Below are 18,059 nucleotides of genomic sequence, written 5' to 3' on the forward strand. Positions count from 1 at the left end.
GACAGGTTATGATTCAGCCCATCGCCTTAAGAAATAGTTCTTTTTTTAAAGGACATTGTCATGCATTCCCGATATGGAGAAATTAAAAATAATGAAATAAGACTCACGACATCGTCTCTCTCCTCTCCCTCCCTGTTGGCCCTCTCCTCCTCCTCCCTCTCGGCGATCATGCGGATCATGTGGTCGGGGTTGGGCGCGAACACCGCACAGGTCACCACGGCGTTGTGGGCTTTTATACCTGGACATTTATCGGAATATACATGAAGCTATACAATTTTAAGGACGTTACCTGAAGAGTGAAGACTGAAGACATTTTCTGGGTGCTTCTCCAAAAAAGACTAAGATGACCAAAGACAAGGCTGTATGGGCTAAGTTCCCTTTGCCTGCCCGAATGGGCAAATCGAAAAAAAAATTGGCCCCTGAATAGAAGCGATCTACCGAGCCAATGTAACGTTCCAAATGGTTCCATACCTTCCCAGTAGTCGTTCCGGTCTCGCCTCACTGATGAGAACTTGGAGTAATCGTGGTAAGTCTTCCAGATGTAGATGCACTGGTTCTCCGAACCGCTCACTATGTACTTGCCGTCGTGAGAGAACGACGCCTAAGGACAAAGGTTTATTTTAAATACACTTTAAAGAAAATAGGGTTGATTCTGGCTCCGGCTAATTCAAATTCAAAAATATCTTCTTTCGCTAGGTAACATAATTACACTTTGAATCGCTATTTTTACATAACGAAAGTCTCATCCGCCTAAAACTACTGCAGCTTCTTACAATTTGTAAAGCCGGGGAAAAGAAGCTGCAAGAAAAACCTGGGCACAGGGCCCTAGACGTGCTTTAAAAAATACATAAAATTTAGTTCTACAATTTGGTAATTTGGCTGCCTAATATCAATTCCCAGTCAATTAATCCCATGCATTCATATCTGTCGATAGCCAAATTAGTGGTTTGCAGGTGGCTTGAAAACTCTCGTAAAATGTTTTAATTACTACCCTAAACCATAGGATAAAGAATAATACTACGTATAGAACGGTAACTCTCCGCTCCGCTCCAATTCGTATCGAGGGCCGAGCTAGATTTACCTCACCCCCTTTGGGTCTTACACGTACGAATAGGCCATCCTTTCACCTTGATCACAAAGAAATAGTTGTGTTTTGGGTAAATTTTCTTGGTATAAAAATCAGTGTAGTTGATCCGCCATCTTGGTATAATTCCATTAGCGTCGGTTTATAGCGACATCTATCGGTACGACGGAATATTACGTTACATTTTTGAATACTTTTGGAACAACATGAACGTAATGATAATACACAAATCCGCTAGATGGCGCTGTCCGGGACATTTTTTTTAAAATGACAGGACGTGGTAATTAATCAGTCTGACCTTGATCTGGCTGGAGACGTTGACGTATCCCTTGTACTTGCAGGAAAGGTTGAGGTCGCGCAGGTCGTACAGCCGGATGCGGCTGTCGTTAGAGGTCACGAGTATCTTGTCGTCTGTCGGCATCGGCTCTATGCCGCTGATCTTGCGACCCGTCGAATTCTTGCCCCTGGGGAGATAAGAGTGAGTCACTGCGGTCCTGTGGTACATAGCCTTGCTTCTCAATAGGGCGGTTCGAACGCCAGTAGCCCAGCACTGGACTTGCATCAATGAGTTAATAATTTGTGTAGTATAATAAGTGCGGTTTTCACTAACACAGTTGGCAGGATCATTATAAACGGCGATACGGCTCGCCACCTATCACGTTGGTCTAACAGAAAGCTCGGTGAGTTGTGGGTACCCAGTTCATACAGTCGTAAGTTTATGTTCTGAGAATAAAGATGGCATCTGTTTGACGCCCACGATAGATGACATACGATGTCGGACAAAGCTAATCCATTCCGCAGTCTATCCTGATACGACAAGTATGCCTACCTGGTAGACCGTACATCAATCTGCGTATGATATTTCAGCTGGTCGGTGGTGTAGAAGATGCAGCGTCCGTCGTAGGTACCAACGACGGCGAACTTGCCGTTCTGACAGAAGTTGGCCGCTGTTATCAGCTTTGTCTTGCCGTCCACCTCGTTCCATACTGCCACCTGAAAGTTAGAGGAATTTTAATATTTCTGCCGTTGCATTAGGAAAAAATCGTGAGGAAACCGACATTTGCTGGCTGGTTCTCCCTCCGCGGGTTGGAAGGTCAGATAGGCAGTCGTTTGTGTAAAAACCCGGACCTATCAAATCTTCAGGTAAAGCAAGCGGACAAACTAGTATGTCACATGTATGACAATGCTATTTGGATAGTTAGAATACTGCCACCAGCATTAAATGACGATTAAAAGACGAGAGAAGTTACCTTCTTGTCTGGTATGTTCCAGAGGCGCAGCTTGCCGTCGAGCGAGCCAGAGAGGAAGTAGCGATCGTCTCTCGGATGGAACACGATGGCCGTCACGAAGTCTATGTGCTGGAAGCAGCAGAGGCACTCGCCGCGGGATATGTGCCATAGCCTGCAATTGCCCATTTGGCCGGCCAAATAGTTAATGCCATTGGCAAATCTACATAACGTCAAAAAAGAAGCTTGTTTCTCGAACCACTTATTGTGGCTCAACCTTTATCAGATAGAAACCTAGATGACAGGTATAGTCTGGACCCAGCCCTGTCTTTTAAATATTTCAGGTAAAAATTTTATAGAGATTTTTTCAGAGCATATGACTCTGCTCAGCATATGCCTCAGAGATATTCCATACAAAAATCAAGACATCTGACGAAAATCGATTTTATTTTCTCTAGGCCATCGTGTCCCACTACTGAGCAAAGGCCTCCCCTCTTCTCTTCCACAGTTTCTTATCCAGGCACATGTCTTGTCAGTCCCCTTAAAAGGCATCCAGATCGTCTTTCCATCTTCTTTTGGGCTATTTATTCAACGTAATTGACAAAGAAAACATACATAGGTACATACAAAAACTCGCCACGCTGCTCCAGTGTTGGTGGAGGTTTTAAATTATCAATGTTTAATAGTAAATTGGTGCTGATTCCTGTCCACACCAACTAATTTTATTTTAAGTTATACCTGTCATTTTCTTATCGGTGGCAATGGAGGCTATATTTTGATTTTGACAGATCTCATTCAAGGTGGGAACATTACGGAATAGGTTTACAGGACGTAGCTTAGCTTAGCTACGTCTATAATTCCCCTTATAGTAAAGACAATGACAATTAATAATGCGTACAAAAATGTCACCCCAACTCACCTAACAGTCTTATCCATGGAACTAGACAGCAAGAAGTAGTTTTTGGACCAGGACACGTCGAGCAGATCACTGGTGTGTCCACTGTACACGCAGAAGGGACGCGGGCAGAAGGGAGCGGAAGGGGGCAGGGGCTCGGAAGGCATCGGGGGCGCGGGGGGGAACGATGCGAGAGATTCCTGTGAGGGGGTGGGGGAGGATTTCTGTTCCGCGTTGTATTTTGTTCGCATATCCTGTTGGGGTAGAAAATACAATTTATTTATTTGTTCAAAGGTTTATTACTGAACTACTGTATACTCGAAGGGGTAAGCGGAGTTACAGTTATACACCTACTTTTCGCCGGGGACCGCCTTTTAATACCCCAGTACCGGACTTGCCTCAATGAGTTATTGATTTATCTTAAGGTGGTTCGATACGGTTAGCTAGGCGCTCAAGCGTCAATAGATGGCGTTGGTGCCTTAATTTGACATAATTATTTATTTTTGGATTTTATACACAATATTGTTTCAAAGTTATACGTTTGCCGGTAATAGCGTAATATTTGTCATGATTTAACTAAATTTCAATTGAGTTGCAGTTCACGTAATACTTTTATTTGAATAAATAAAAGTTACCACCAAAAGCCGAACATCTCACACACACATTGATAGTTATGTTTGTTTACGAAACCAATTACTAATTTCGCCAGTTTAAACGTCAACGGAATAGTCTAGTTGGATGAATAACAGGATTCTATATGAGATGGGTCTGGCTGGATACTAGGGTTCCAACCTCGCTTTATTATTACTTTTTTCTACTCCTCTACTTTAATCTGGCATTTAAATAACCAAAAAGTCTAATATAAGTACATACATAATTAAACTCTTTGAAAAAGTGTACGCTCTATGGCCTATAAAAGCATTGTTTACAAAGTGTAACTGTACTATAATGTCGCCAAAAAAGCATTGTTGTTGTTTTTTTTTTTGACCTGGAAACTGGCACCTTTACTTTGTTTGGTGCCATAGATATACTATAAAAAAAAAGTATACATTTGCCGCCATTTTCCCGCGCGTTGGAAAATAAATTGGAAAATTTTTGTGTTTCGTTTCAAAACACTAAAAAGTATAAAATAAAAAGGAAAAATGACGTCGTCGTAGAAAAAGTATTGTATGCAACGTTGTATAACTAGGTCAAAAAATGCTCGTGGCGTCTCTTATTGCGATGTTCGCCAAGGCTCACATCGCAACTCACGCCACTCGCATTTTTTGACCCTTCTTATACAACTGTTGCATAAAATACTATTTTTTTATTGTAACATTTTTTTCCCATTTATCCTGCTTAGTTTTTGCTACAAATTGCTGTTAAAATATTTGATTTTATTTCATATTATTATTTATTATAATATATATAGCTACAAACCCATGTACCTATTGACTGACTGACTGACTGACTCACTGACAGGGTTGTTCTCCCAGAAGAAGCGTCGGAGGGTCAAAATGATGTATTGGGGGTGTGATCAAGATCTTCCGATGAGTATGGGAAAACTTCCAGATCTTGGAAAACTGCTCCGCATCAGGGAGACACCCTACAGTCTGGCGCAACTATTATACCTGGATCAAATTTTTTTTCGCAAAACCTATTTAAATCTTGGTCAAATTCTATCGTGGGTGAAAAAAAATCCAAATGGCGGAAAAACAAGATGGCCGCCATACAAAAGTTTGTTTTTCCAGAAAATGTTTCGTTGGTAAAAATTGTGTATGGGAGTGTAATCGGAACGTCTTGTTGAGCATGGAAATACTGCTAGATCTTCGAAAACTGCTCCGCATCAGGGAGACACCCTACGGCCTGGCAAAACTATAGCACCTAGAACTTTTTGGTTTTCACAAGACATATTTAAACCTTGGTCAAATTCAAGTGGCAGTGAAAAAAAATCAAAATGGCGGAAAAACAAGATGGCCGCCATACAAAATTTTCGTTTTTCTCGAAAATGCCTCGGGGTGAATGTGATGTAAGAGTGATGAGATCAAAATGTCATATTGAGTATGGAAATACTTCCCGACCTTCAAAAACTGCTCCTCATCAGGGCGGCACCCTACGGCCTGGGAAAACTATCGCACCTGGAACGATTCTTTTTTCACCAAACCTAATAAAATCTTGGTCAAATTTTATCGCCGGTAAAAAAAAATCAAAATGGCCGAAAAACAAGATGGCCGCCATACAAATTTTTGTTTTTACAGAAAATGTCTCGGATGTAAAAACGATGTATAGGGTTGTTATGGGAACGTCTTGCTGAGTATGTAAATACTTCCTGATCTTCAGAAACTGCTCCGCATCAGGGAGACACCCTACGGCCTGGTGAAACTATCGCACCTGGAACTTTTTAGTTTTCACAATACCTATTTAAATCTTGGTCAAATTCAATCGCCGGTGAAAAAAAATCAAAATGGCGGAAAAACAAGATGGCCGCCATACAAAATTTTATTTTTCCAGAAAATGTCTCGTGAGTAAAAACTGTGTATGGGGGTGTAATCGGAACGTATTGTTGAGTATGGAAATACTTCTCGATCTTGAAAACCTGCTCCGCATCAGGGAGACACCCTACGGCCTGACAAAACTATCGCACCTGGAACGATTGTTTTTTCACAAAACCTATTTAAATCTTGGTCAAATCTATTCTCTGGTGGTAAAATATCAAAATGGCGGAAAAACAAGATGGCCGCCATACAAAATTTTGTTTTTCCAGAAAATGTCTGAGAGGTAAGATTGATGTATAGGGGTGTGATCGGAACGTCATCTAGAGTACGAGTATACTTCAAGGTTTTCAAAAACTGCTCCGCATCAGGGAGACACCCTATGGCCTGGCGCAACTATCGCACCTGGAACGATTCTTTTTTCATAAAACCTACTTAAATCTTGGTCAAATTTTATCGCCGGTGAAAAAAAATCAAAATGGCGGAAAAACAAGATGGCCGCCATACAAAATTTTGTTTTTTCCAGTAAAAGCCTCAGGGGTAAAAATTATGTATGAGGGATTTGATCGGATCGTAATGTTGAGTATTTAAATACTGCTCGATCTTCGAATTGCTCCGCATCAGGGAGACACCCTACGGCCTGGCGAAACTATCGCACCTGGAACTTTTTTGTTTTCACGAAACCTATTTAAATCTTAGTCAAATTTTATCGCCGGTGAAAAAAAAAACAAAATGGCCGAAAAACAAGATGGCCGCCATACAAAATATCGTTTTTCCAGAAAATGTCTCGGAGGTAAAAATCATGTATGGGAGGTGTGATCGGAACGTCATCTTGGAAAACTGCTCCGCATCAGGGAGACACCCTACGGCCTGGCAAAACTATAGCACCTAGAACTTTTTTGATTTCACGAGACCTATTCAAGTCTTGGTCAAATTCTATCTCGGTAAAAAAAATGGCGTAAAACAAGACACGCGAGCAGCTTGCTGCGAGCGAACCACGCGACATCTAGTTATTATTATAATATATATAGCTACAAACCCACTGACTGACTGACTGACTCACTGACTGACTCACTGACAGGGTTGTTCTCCCAGAAGGAGCGTCGGGGGGTGAAAATGATGTATGGGGGGTGTGATCGGGACCTCCCGGTGAGTATGGGAAAAATCCCAGATCTTGGAAAACTGCTCCGCATCAGGGAGACACCCCACGGCCTGGCAAAACTATCGCACCTGGAACGATTCTGTTTTCACGAAACCTATTTAAATCTTGGTCAAATTCAATCACCGGTGAAAAAAAACCAAAATGGCGGAAAAACAAGATGGCCGCCATACAAAATTTTGTTTTTTTAAAAAATGCCTCGGGTGTAAAAATTATGTATGGGAGGTGTGATCGAAACGTCAAGTTGAGTATGGAAAAACTGCTCGATCTTGAAAAACTGCTCCGCATCAGGGAGACACCCTACGGCCTGGCGCAACTATAGCACCTGGAATGATTCTTTTTTCACAAAATCTATTTATTTCTTGGTCAAATCCAATCGCCGGTGAAAAATAACCAAAATGGCGGAAAAACAAGATGGCCGCCATACAAATTTTTCGTTTTTCCAGAAAATGTCTCGTGGGTAAAAACTGTGTATGGGGTTGTAATCGGAACGTCTTGTTGAGTATAAAAATACTTCTCAATCTTGAAAAACTGCTCAGCATCAGGGAGACACCCTACGGCCTGGCTAACCTATCGCACCTGGAACAATATTTTTTTCGCACAACGTATTTAAATCTTAGTCAAATCTAATCGCCGGTGAAAAAAAACCAAAATGGCGGAAAAACAAGATGGCCGCCATACAAAATTTTGTTTTTTCAGAAAAATGTCTTAGAGCTAAAAACAATGTAAAGGGGATGTAATCGGAATGTCATGTTGAGTATGGAAGTACTTCTCGATCTTTGAAATCTGCTCCGCATCAGGGAGACACCCCACGGCCTGGCAAAACTATGGCACCTGGAACATTTTTGATTTCACAAAACCTATTTAAATCTTGGTCTAATTTAATTGCAGTTGAAAAAAAAAACAAAATGGCGGAAATTCAAGATGGCCGCCATACAAATTTTTCGTTTTTCCTGAAAATGCCTCGGGGGTGAATATGATGTATGAGGGATGTGATCAAAATGTCATGTTGAGTATGGAAATACTTCCCGACCTTTAAAAACTGCTCCGCATCAGGGAGACACCCTACGGCCTGGCGCAACTATCGCACCTGGAACATTTTTGTTTTCACGAAACCTATTTAAATCTTGGTAAAATTTTATCGTGGGTGAAAAAAAAAACAAAATGGCCGAAAAACAAGATGGCCGACAAATAAATTTTTGTTTTTCCAGAAAATGTCTCGGGTGTCAAAATGATGTATTGGGGTGTGATCGGAACGTCATCTTGGAAAACTGCTCCGCATTAGGGGTCCGGCCTGGCAAAACCATAGCACCTAGAACTTTTTTGATTTCACGAGACCTATTCAAATCTTGGTCAAATTTTATCGCCGGTGAAAAAAAAACAAAATGGCGGGAAAACAAGACACGCGAGCAGCTTGCTGCGAGCGAACCACGCGAAATCTAGTTATATTATATATAGCTACAAACCCACTGACTGACTCACTCACTGACATAATTGTTCTCCCAGAAGGAGCGTCGGGGGGTCAAAATGATGTATGGGGGGTGTGATCAAGACCTCCCGGTGAGTATGGGAAAAATCTCAAATCTTGGAAAACTGCTCCGCATCAGGGAGACACCCTACGGCCTGGCAAAACTATCGCACCTGGAACGATTATTTTTTCACGAAACCTATTTATTTCTTGGTCAAATCCTATCGCCGGTGAAAAAAAAACAAAATGGCGGAAAAACAAGATGGCCGCCATACAAAATTTAGTTTTTTTAGAAAATGTCTCGGGAGTAAAAACTGTGTATGGGGGTGTGATCTGGACCTCCCGAAGAGTATGGAAATACTGCTCGATCTTGAAAATATGCTCCGCATCAGGGAGACACCCTACGGCCTGGCAAAACTATAAAACCTGGAGCAATTTTTCTTTCGCGAAACATATTTAAATCTTGGTCAAATCTAATCCCTGGTGAAAAAAAACCAAAATGGCGGAAAAACAAGATGGCCGCCATACAAAATTTTCGTTTTTCCTGAAAATGCCTCGAGGGTAAAAATGATGTATAGGGATGTGATCGGATCGTCATGTTGAGTATTTCAATACTGCTCGATCTTGAAAAACTGCTCCGCATCAGGGAGACACCCTACGGCCTGGCAAAACTATAAAACCTGGAGCAATTTTTCTTTCGCGAAACATATTTAAATCTTGGTCAAATCCAATCCCTGGTGAAAAAAAAACCATAATGGCGAAAAAACAAGATGGCCGCCATACAAAATTTTCGTTTTTCCTGAAAATGCCTCGAGGGTAAAAATGATGTATAGGGATGTGATCGGATCGTCATGTTGAGTATTTCAATACTGCTGGATCTTGAAAAACTGCTCCGCATCAGGGAGACACCCTACGGCCTGGCAAAACTATAAAACCTAGAGCAATATTTTTTTCACGAAACCTATTTAAATCTTGGTCAAATTCAATCCCCGGTGAAAAAAAACCAAAATGGCGGAAAAACAAGATGGCCGCCATACGAAATTTTCGTTTTTCCCGAAAATGCCTCGGGGGTAAAAATGATGTATGAGGAATATGATCGAAACATCATGTTGAGTATGGAAATACTTTTCGATCTTCAAAAGCTGCTCCGGATCAGGGAGACACCCTACAGCCTGGCGAAACTATCGCACCTGGAACTTTTTTGTTTTCACGAAGCCTATTAAAGTCTTGGTCAAATTTTATCGCCAGTGAAAAAAAACAAAATGCCCGAAAAACAAGATGGCCGCCATACAAATTTTTGTTTTTCCAGAAAATGTCTCACGAGGTAAAAATGATGTATTGGGCTGTGATCGGAACGTCATCTTGGAAAACTGCTCCGCATCAGGGAGACACCCTACGGCCTGGCAAAACTATAGCACCTAGAACTTTTTTGATTTCACGACACCTATTTAAGTCTTGGTCAAATTCCATCGCGGTAAAAAATGGCGGGAAAACAAGACACGCGAGCAGCTTGCTGCGAGCGAACCACGCGACATCTAGTTATAATATATATAGCTGCAAACCCACTGACTGACTGACTGACTCACTCACTGACATAATTGTTCTCCCAGAAGGAGCGTCGGGGGGTGAAAATGATGTATGGGGGATGTGATCCAAATGTTCCGGTGAGTATGGGAAAACTTCCAGATCTTGGAAAACTGCTCCGCATCAGGGAGACACCCCACGGCCTGGCGAAACTATCGCACCTGGAATGATTCTTTTTTCACAAAACCTACTTAAATCTTGGTCAAATTTTATCACCGTTAAAAATAAAACAAAATGGCGGAAAAACAAGATGGCCGCCATACAAATTTTTGTTTTTCCAGAAAATGTCTCGGGGGTAAATACTGTGTATAGGGATGTAAGCGGAGTGTCTTGTCAAGAATGGTAAATGTTCTCAATCTTCAAAAACTGCTCCGCATCAGGGAGACACCCTACGGCCTGGCGAAACTATCGCACCTGGAACGATTCTTTTTTCACGAAACCTATTTAAATCTTGGTCAAATTCTATTGTGGGTGAAAAAAAATCAAAATGGCGGAAAAACAAGATGGCCGCCATACAAAATTTAGTTTTTTTAGAAAATGTCTCGGGGGTAAAAACTGTGTATGGGGGTGTGATCTGGACCTCCCGAAGAGTATGGAAATACTGCTCGATCTTGAAAATCTGCTCCGCATCAGGGAGAGACCCTACGGCCTGGCAAAACTATTGTGTCTGGAACTTTTTTGTTTTCACGAAATCTATTTAAATCTTGGTCAAATTCAATCACCGTTGAAAAAAAATCAAAATGGCGGAAAAACAAGATGGCCGCCATACAAAATTTTCGTTTTTCCCGAAAATGCCTCGAAGGTAAAAATTATGTATAGGGATGTGATCGGATCGTCATGTTGAGTATTTCAATACTACTCGATCTTGAAAAACTGCTCCGCATCAGGGAGACATCCTACGTCCTGGCAAAACTATAAAACATGGAGCAATAATTTTTTCACGAAACTTATTTAAATCTTGATCAAATACAATCGCCGGTAAAAAAAACCAAAATGGCGGAAAAACAAGATGGCCGCCATACAAAATTTTCGTTTTTCCCGAAAATGCCTCGAAGGTAAAACTTATGTACAGAGATGTGATCGGAACGTCATGTAGAGTACGGGTATACTTCCAGGTTTTCGAGAACTGCTCCGCATCAGGAAGACACCCTAAGGCGTGGCAAAACTATCGCACTTGGAACATTTTTTTTTCCACCAAACCTATTAAAATCTTAGTCAAATTTTATCGCCGGTGAAAAAAAAAACAAAATGGCCGAAAAACAAGATGGCCGCCATATAAATTTTTGTTTTTCCAGAAAATGTCTCGGGTGTAAAAATGTTGTATAGGGGTGTGATCGAAACGTCATCTTGGAAAACTGCTCCGCATCAGGGAGACACCCTACGGCCTGGCAAAACTATAGCACCTAGAACTTTTTTGATTTCACGAAAACAAGATGGCCGCCATACAAAGCTTCGAACTAATACAGGACACGCGAGCAGCTTGCTGCGAGCGAACCACGCGACATCTAGTTATATTATATATAGCTACAAACCCATGTACTGACTGACTCACTCACTCACTGACAGAGTTGTTCTCCCAGAAGGAGCGTCGGGGGGTAAAAATAATGTATGGGGGGTGTGATCGGGATCTCCCGGTGAGTATGGGAAAACTTCCAGATCTTGGAAAACTGCTCCGCATCAGGGAGACACCCTACAGTCTGGCGCAACTATTATACCTGGATCAATTTTTTTTTCGCAAAACCTATTTAAATCTTGGTCAAATTCAATCGCCGGTGAAAAAAAAATCAAAATGGCGGAAAAACAAAATGGCCGCCATACAAAATTTTGTTTTTCTAGAAAATGTCTCGGAGGCAAAAACAATGTATTGGGGTGTAATCGGAATGTCATGTTGAGTATGTAAATACTTCCTGATCTTCAGAAACTGCTCCGCATCAGGGAGACACCCTACGGCCTGGTGAAACTATCGCACCTGGAACTTTTTAGTTTTCACAATACCTATTTAAATCTTGGTCAAATTCAATCGCCGGTGAAAAAAAAATCAAAATGGCGGAAAAACAAGATGGCCGCCATACAAAATTTTATTTTTCCAGAAAATGTCTCGTGAGTAAAAACTGTGTATGGGGGTGTAATCGGAACGTATTGTTGAGTATGGAAATACTTCTCGATCTTGAAAACCTGCTCCGCATCAGGGAGACACCCTACGGCCTGACAAAACTATCGCACCTGGAACGATTGTTTTTTCACAAAACCTATTTAAATCTTGGTCAAATCTATTCTCTGGTGGTAAAATATCAAAATGGCGGAAAAACAAGATGGCCGCCATACAAAATTTTGTTTTTCCAGAAAATGTCTGAGAGGTAAGATTGATGTATAGGGGTGTGATCGGAACGTCATCTAGAGTACGAGTATACTTCAAGGTTTTCAAAAACTGCTCCGCATCAGGGAGAGACCCTACGGCCTGGCGCAACTATCGCACCTGGAACGATTCTTTCTTCACAAGACCTATTTAAATCTTGGTCAAATTCTATCGCGGTAAAAAAATGGCGGGAAAACAAGACACGCGAGCAGCTTGCTGCGAGCGAACCACGCGAAATCTAGTTTTTCCTGATAAGTAAGTACATATAAAAAGAAAACCAGTTAAGTTTGCAGTAAGTTATATTGTTATTTTATGTTATTTATTTACAAACGGCAATATCAAACAGGCTAACGAAAATTATTGATATTTGAAGTAAGATTCAGATTTCGTTTATTCAGATTAGGATATAATATTTATCTCTTTCTGATTGTCACTACTTTATACAATGCAAAGCAAACAGCGCGCTTGTTCACAAAGTAGTAATAAAATAATTGCTACCACATAATTGAAATATCAATACATTTTTGTTTTTTTGTTACTCTTCGAAGTACTACCTCTGGCAAAATACAATTTTTATAAAATGTTACTAATTTTGGCATCATATTTTTAATGAAATTTTCGTCACGCTGTACTTCCAACACTGTGATGTCAAAACTTGGAGAAACATAGCCAATGAAGTAACATTTCATCATTTTTGAAACCCGCAGTTGACCCTGGATCTGCAATCAGAACACCCGTTTTTGTAAAAAATATTATATTATTACAAGCAGTATTATATCTGCTATAATAATTACAATATACCTGATAGTAATAGTTGTGTTTTTTATTTATTTGTAATGCACCAGTGTCATCAACCAAAAGGGGAAAGTTTTTACGATCTTTGGCCGCAGAAAAAATGTCTTGATTGTTGCGAGCCAATGAAGGAAAACATTTTATTTCCAAAATAGAATTTTCTTCTTCTATTACTCCTGAAATACATAAAATCATATAAATAATACTATCATATAGATAACTATGGACACATTAATAATGTATACGTGAAGGCATATGTAGGTAATATCATATAGTATCACATACCATCTGGGCTAGCTCCAAGAAAACCAAATTCTTCATCAATATATAACCCAGCAGGCCGTACGGCTTTGTTCATTTTTTCTATGAACAAGGTTCTGGCCACTGATTCATGGTTTTGGCCGTAGGCCATGTCATTGGTCAAGATATTGTTTTTATATAAAACACTCTCCACTTGGTTATGGCATGGTGTTGTAGATTTTCGCTTGCATATCTGCAACAAAGTTAAAATTACATAAATCATAGTTTTTTTTTTAACTCTGACTCTGCTCCACATGGGAAAGTATTTATACTAATAATTGAATTTACCATTCCGAACTGACTAGCGGTAAGCCTGTCGCATCTATATGTAGTGTAGACATCATTATCGTGTTGTCCAATTGTTGCACTTTCAATATATTTTATTTGATCTATTGTCGTTTCGAAGTCTTTCAGTTTTAGAAGACACGCTTCCTTTAGATCTTTCCCTAAAACTGACTCATCTACATCTTTGGCGTTTGGACCATAATTGTGGTCAGTTTTGGGTTTAGGCGCAAAAAGTCGCCTGCGAATGTATTTTTTGCGCCTTTCCTTGGACTTTTCCGACTGGGCAATGTACTTTTTAAAAGTTTGTCCAGGGCTACTTCTTATATGTTTCTTCCAAGCATTTGTGTGCCATTTCTGACCACGAGAGTGCGAGAGACCTGTTATAAAAAATATCCTTAAAAATTTTCTAAGTCTTTTATCCCATAGTGCCTTGAAGGCGTATAATATTATGTGAGTATAAAAAATATTGTGTGTGGATAAAGTATGTATGTATATAAATAAATATATATACTGTGAATAATATAGAAAATGAATTGAACAAATGCAATAATTACATAACATATTCTTACCAGCAATATATACTCTTCGCTGATATGAGCCACCCTTGTACAGACTCAATCTTTTCCCGCAGACAAATTTGCTGACAACACTCATGAAATTTTCAACAACATTTGTTGTGTTGTTTGATAGTCGATGGCATTTTGACATGACTGCCTCGTTTGCTGCACAAATGTGGGCCCAAACTGCAGGTGCCTTAGTTTTAAGGTCGTCTAAAGAATTTGTGTCTTTTTCATCACTGTTCTGGCAGAATCGACAATAATATGCCTTACAATCTTGGTGGCAGCCAAATACATGAGATGGGCCATTTTTGAGATCCTCTCTCATTGAATTATGATCAGCTTCCATAATTATCTTTCTTGAAACCGCTGTAAGTTTTTGTAATTTTGGCTTGAGAATCTTCCGGCCAAATAATGGTAACTTTGTATTTCCTATAATCTGAAATAAAAGGTTATCTAAATATATAAAAGGAGAAACTGACTGACTAACTAGCTGACATATTAACGAACAGCCTAAACGGCATGCAGGTACCTTTGTAAACTTAAAGCTTAGTTGCAACAGGATATCGGAAACGGGAGTTATTGGGAAAAAGCATTTGTATGAAAAAATCTAAAGCACGTAAGATAGATGATTTCAATCTAGCATGCATACATGCATACCTTAGTAAATATAAAGTTTACATGGTCAATTAATTTATCATTAGATCAAGTTTAACATAAAATAGATATACTAAGAAAAAAAATTCACACTAGATCTATGATGGATCTGGAGAATGGATCTACTGAGATTGAAGGTTATTGACTGTGTTTCGAACTAAGTGCACTAAGATTAAAAAACTTATGAGAAATTGGTAAGGCAGAATGATTGTATTTTATTTTCATTGGTATTTTACCTTGTACAATGCTCCAGTGTAATTCTTAATCACATGGTTTTTACATTCAATTTTTTTTATTTGGGTCCCATATGAAACCTTTTCTCTTAATTGTGCATACACAGATGAATCTCCATCTCCTATAAATATTAAATATTTTACACCATGCATCTCTTGACTCCTCTCAAACCCTTCTACTAGGATGTCCGCCTCCATTCCCGTAGATGGTCCTTCGTAGTTCTTGAAACACATATGCTCCGAAACTTGTTCTTTTTTTTTTCATAAATGTGACAGTGGTAACAATATTTGTTTTTTATGCCTAAGAATAAGCATTTCTTGGTCTCTTTTCCAATAATGCAGGCCTAAAAAAATTAAATTTTATAAATAATGCTTACAAACAGAATTTACTGGATAAACAAAAGATATTAGTAACAAACTTTATAGCTGTTATACTTACAAAATATCTGTATTTTCAGAAACAAACTTACCATGCCTGATGGAGAGCTATAATCATGGCCATATGATCGTTTAGGCCAGCCTCCATCCACATACACTGTTATGTATGGAATACCATTTGCATCTACATTATTTTTTTGCATAGCAATAGCCTTTTCTCTTTCTCCATTTTTTTGGATCTCCTCAGTTAGTTCATCTTTCCAAACTTCACCTAATAATTTTTCTGTCTCTCGGAATTTGGAAGCTGATATTGTAGGTATATCCATCAAGTTGGTGATGTGTGCAGCCTGTGCATAATAGCTTCCAGCTGTTAATGTCCCCCAAACAAACGCTTTGTTAAGATTTTCATCTTTTTCATTGCAGTATCTAAATTGTTTCTCACACATACTGCATTGGAAAGTAAACATACTGTTGAAACCATTTCTAAACTCCTCAACAAAGACTATGCTGCTACCACCACATTGCGAACGGTGTCTCTCAAGTTTGAAAGCCCACATAAGGACATGTGGTAGATCAACAAACCTGTTACCAGACAGACTACCCAAACTATCTGGTGCATATTCCACAGTTAACTCGTGGCTTTTAACAGTGGGATCAATCAGTGGCCAATTTACCTCCAAAGGTTTTGATCGGGGGGGCTCTTTCTCAGTTCTTTGCTGAGTGTCAGTAAAATTTGCTTCCACAAGATTTTTTTTTTTACTTCCACTGTAGGTTTTGAGAGTATTATTTGCTCTAAAATTAATAGAGTGAAAGTTACAAAAGAGAAAATGTTAAAAATACTTATAAAATATAAAAATAAAGTTAAGTTTTTCCCTTACACAGATTTGTTTGAAGGCACGTCGTTTTCGTCATTTAGTTTTTTTTTCTTGCACCATACGTCGCTACGGCTGTAAAAGTAACGAAGAGATGTACAATTTTCAAAAATCTAAGGTCGTGCGTTACGTAAAGCACGGTCACGACGCGTGCTCCAAGCGCTCGTATCTTATTCAGCACAATACAAGCACAAGCACTTCACTGTACTGCACAAGTGATCACTGCATTGCACTTACCTTTTTATTTCTCCATGATAACGTTTCATTTGTGCTTGGCTTCGTTTTCGATTTTTCCGGGGGCCAGAATACTGGTGGTTTAAGTAGTCTTTGCGACTAGTTTGAGGTTCCATATTTTAATCCGCCCGGCCCCACAAGTTTCACAAAACTCGATGAATAAATTATTTAATAAAACAAATAACCAAACTATTACAATATAAATTGGAAGTGGAAAAGAAACGAATGACATGACATGACAGGAACAGGTTAGTTTTTTTTTTGTTTTGGTTTTCCCCGAAGGGTAAGGCAAAGGGAACTATGCCCATACAGCCATGTCTGACGTATTTTTTTCTTGATGATTAATGAAATGATGAAAGGTGATGATGATGAAACCTAAGCCCCCACCCTCGGAGTAGACTCCTACTCCGAACCCCAAACGAATTAACTCAAAAGTCCGCATAAACTTTTGAGTTATGAAGCGGCTTCCCGGCACGAAGCGAAAATAGGCAGATACACTTTGTTTATTGAATACTCCAATATAATAACACTCGCGAATGTCTTCCAACTAACCACAAAACACCACTTCGTATTAATTATTTAGATTACTCAATGAAGAAAGCAACTGTCCCGTTCCCGTTTCCCGCCGAAAAGCCGGAACAGGTTAGGTTATGGTCGCATTCAGAATCGAAAAAGATTCATTTCGACGTATAACCTTACCGATTCATAATGAGCGGGTTGTTCGATCATCTGGCAGCAGAAATACTGTTATTATAAAACGTTCGGGTGAACGTAATTTATGAACGCTTCTTTAACGAAGGGAGAGGGCAAGTGACACACCGTTTCACACACGAGCAAGAGCGGCAACGTCGCATTTTCAGCGAACTGACAACGTAGCTACGCACACTAATGGATATTCCGAAGCGTATGACACTGTAACCGTTCACTAATACATTAACAAATTTTAAACAAATATTGATCTCGTTTTTACGATGATTTAACAGTATTTTCTGTTGAAAAGCAATTTCACGCAAATATATACAAAAATAAATGCAAACGAAATAAGTTTCAATGTAAAATTAAGTGGCGTGTGCCCATATTTGAATAAATAAACTAGTATGGAAATCGAACCACCTTAAGCGCAAATTTCACAGTTGCTCGACCATTATAGACGATACAACTCACTACCTATCACGTTGGTGTAATAGAAAGCTCGGTGAGGTGTGAGAACTTAGGTCATCTTGTGATGCACCTTTGACTACCCCAATTGGGATATATCTTGAGCTTATTGAGCTGCAGACATGAATTCAAACTCATAAAGTCGAATTCTGTGGTTTAAGAGCACGAGCCGGTAGACGTAAATTTAGGTGTATTGTGACCTGGAACATGTGGTAGGCATCCCTGGTGACCCAGGTGCGCAGCAGCTTGTCCTGGCCGGCGGTGGCCAGCAGGCGGCCACACACACTCAGCTTGCAGCACCACACGGCGCCGATGTGGCCCGACATCTCCTGCAAACACAAGTGTTATCA

General features: G+C 39.8%; 2 protein-coding genes across 8 annotated transcripts in view; both read right to left on the bottom strand.

Moving 5' to 3' along the window:
- Positions 1-18,059, bottom strand: part of LOC126370199 (WD repeat-containing protein 44) — a 51,311-nt gene that overhangs the window by 6,284 nt on the left and 26,968 nt on the right. For all 6 annotated transcript variants that reach the window (XM_050014968.1, XM_050014971.1, XM_050014969.1 and 3 more), the window contains 7 exons: positions 17,910-18,038; positions 3,230-3,459; positions 2,335-2,485; positions 1,914-2,077; positions 1,383-1,548; positions 472-601; positions 108-238 (listed from right to left, as the gene is read on the bottom strand). In XM_050014968.1, the coding sequence (XP_049870925.1) occupies positions 108-238; positions 472-601; positions 1,383-1,548; positions 1,914-2,077; positions 2,335-2,485; positions 3,230-3,459; positions 17,910-18,038 (1,101 nt within the window). The remainder of the gene's footprint in view (positions 1-107; positions 239-471; positions 602-1,382; positions 1,549-1,913; positions 2,078-2,334; positions 2,486-3,229; positions 3,460-17,909; positions 18,039-18,059) is intronic.
- On the bottom strand, positions 12,525-17,674 carry LOC126370223 (uncharacterized). 2 transcript variants are annotated; one of them, XM_050015021.1, is made up of 9 exons: positions 16,555-17,674; positions 16,324-16,392; positions 15,538-16,237; positions 15,071-15,411; positions 14,190-14,616; positions 13,624-13,997; positions 13,321-13,528; positions 13,045-13,211; positions 12,525-12,962 (listed from the first exon to the last, which is right to left on the bottom strand). In XM_050015021.1, the coding sequence occupies exons 4-9, from the start codon at positions 15,299-15,301 to the stop codon at positions 12,738-12,740; spliced, it is 1,632 nt and encodes a 543-aa protein (XP_049870978.1). In that variant the 5' UTR covers positions 15,302-15,411; positions 15,538-16,237; positions 16,324-16,392; positions 16,555-17,674; the 3' UTR covers positions 12,525-12,737. The 2 variants fall into 2 exon arrangements, with proteins under 2 accessions (XP_049870978.1, XP_049870977.1); XM_050015020.1 differs by having other exon boundaries at positions 13,624-14,616.

The sequence above is a fragment of the Pectinophora gossypiella genome, chromosome 10 (genome assembly GCF_024362695.1).
Source record: "Pectinophora gossypiella chromosome 10, ilPecGoss1.1, whole genome shotgun sequence".
NCBI lineage: Eukaryota > Metazoa > Arthropoda > Insecta > Lepidoptera > Gelechiidae > Pectinophora > Pectinophora gossypiella.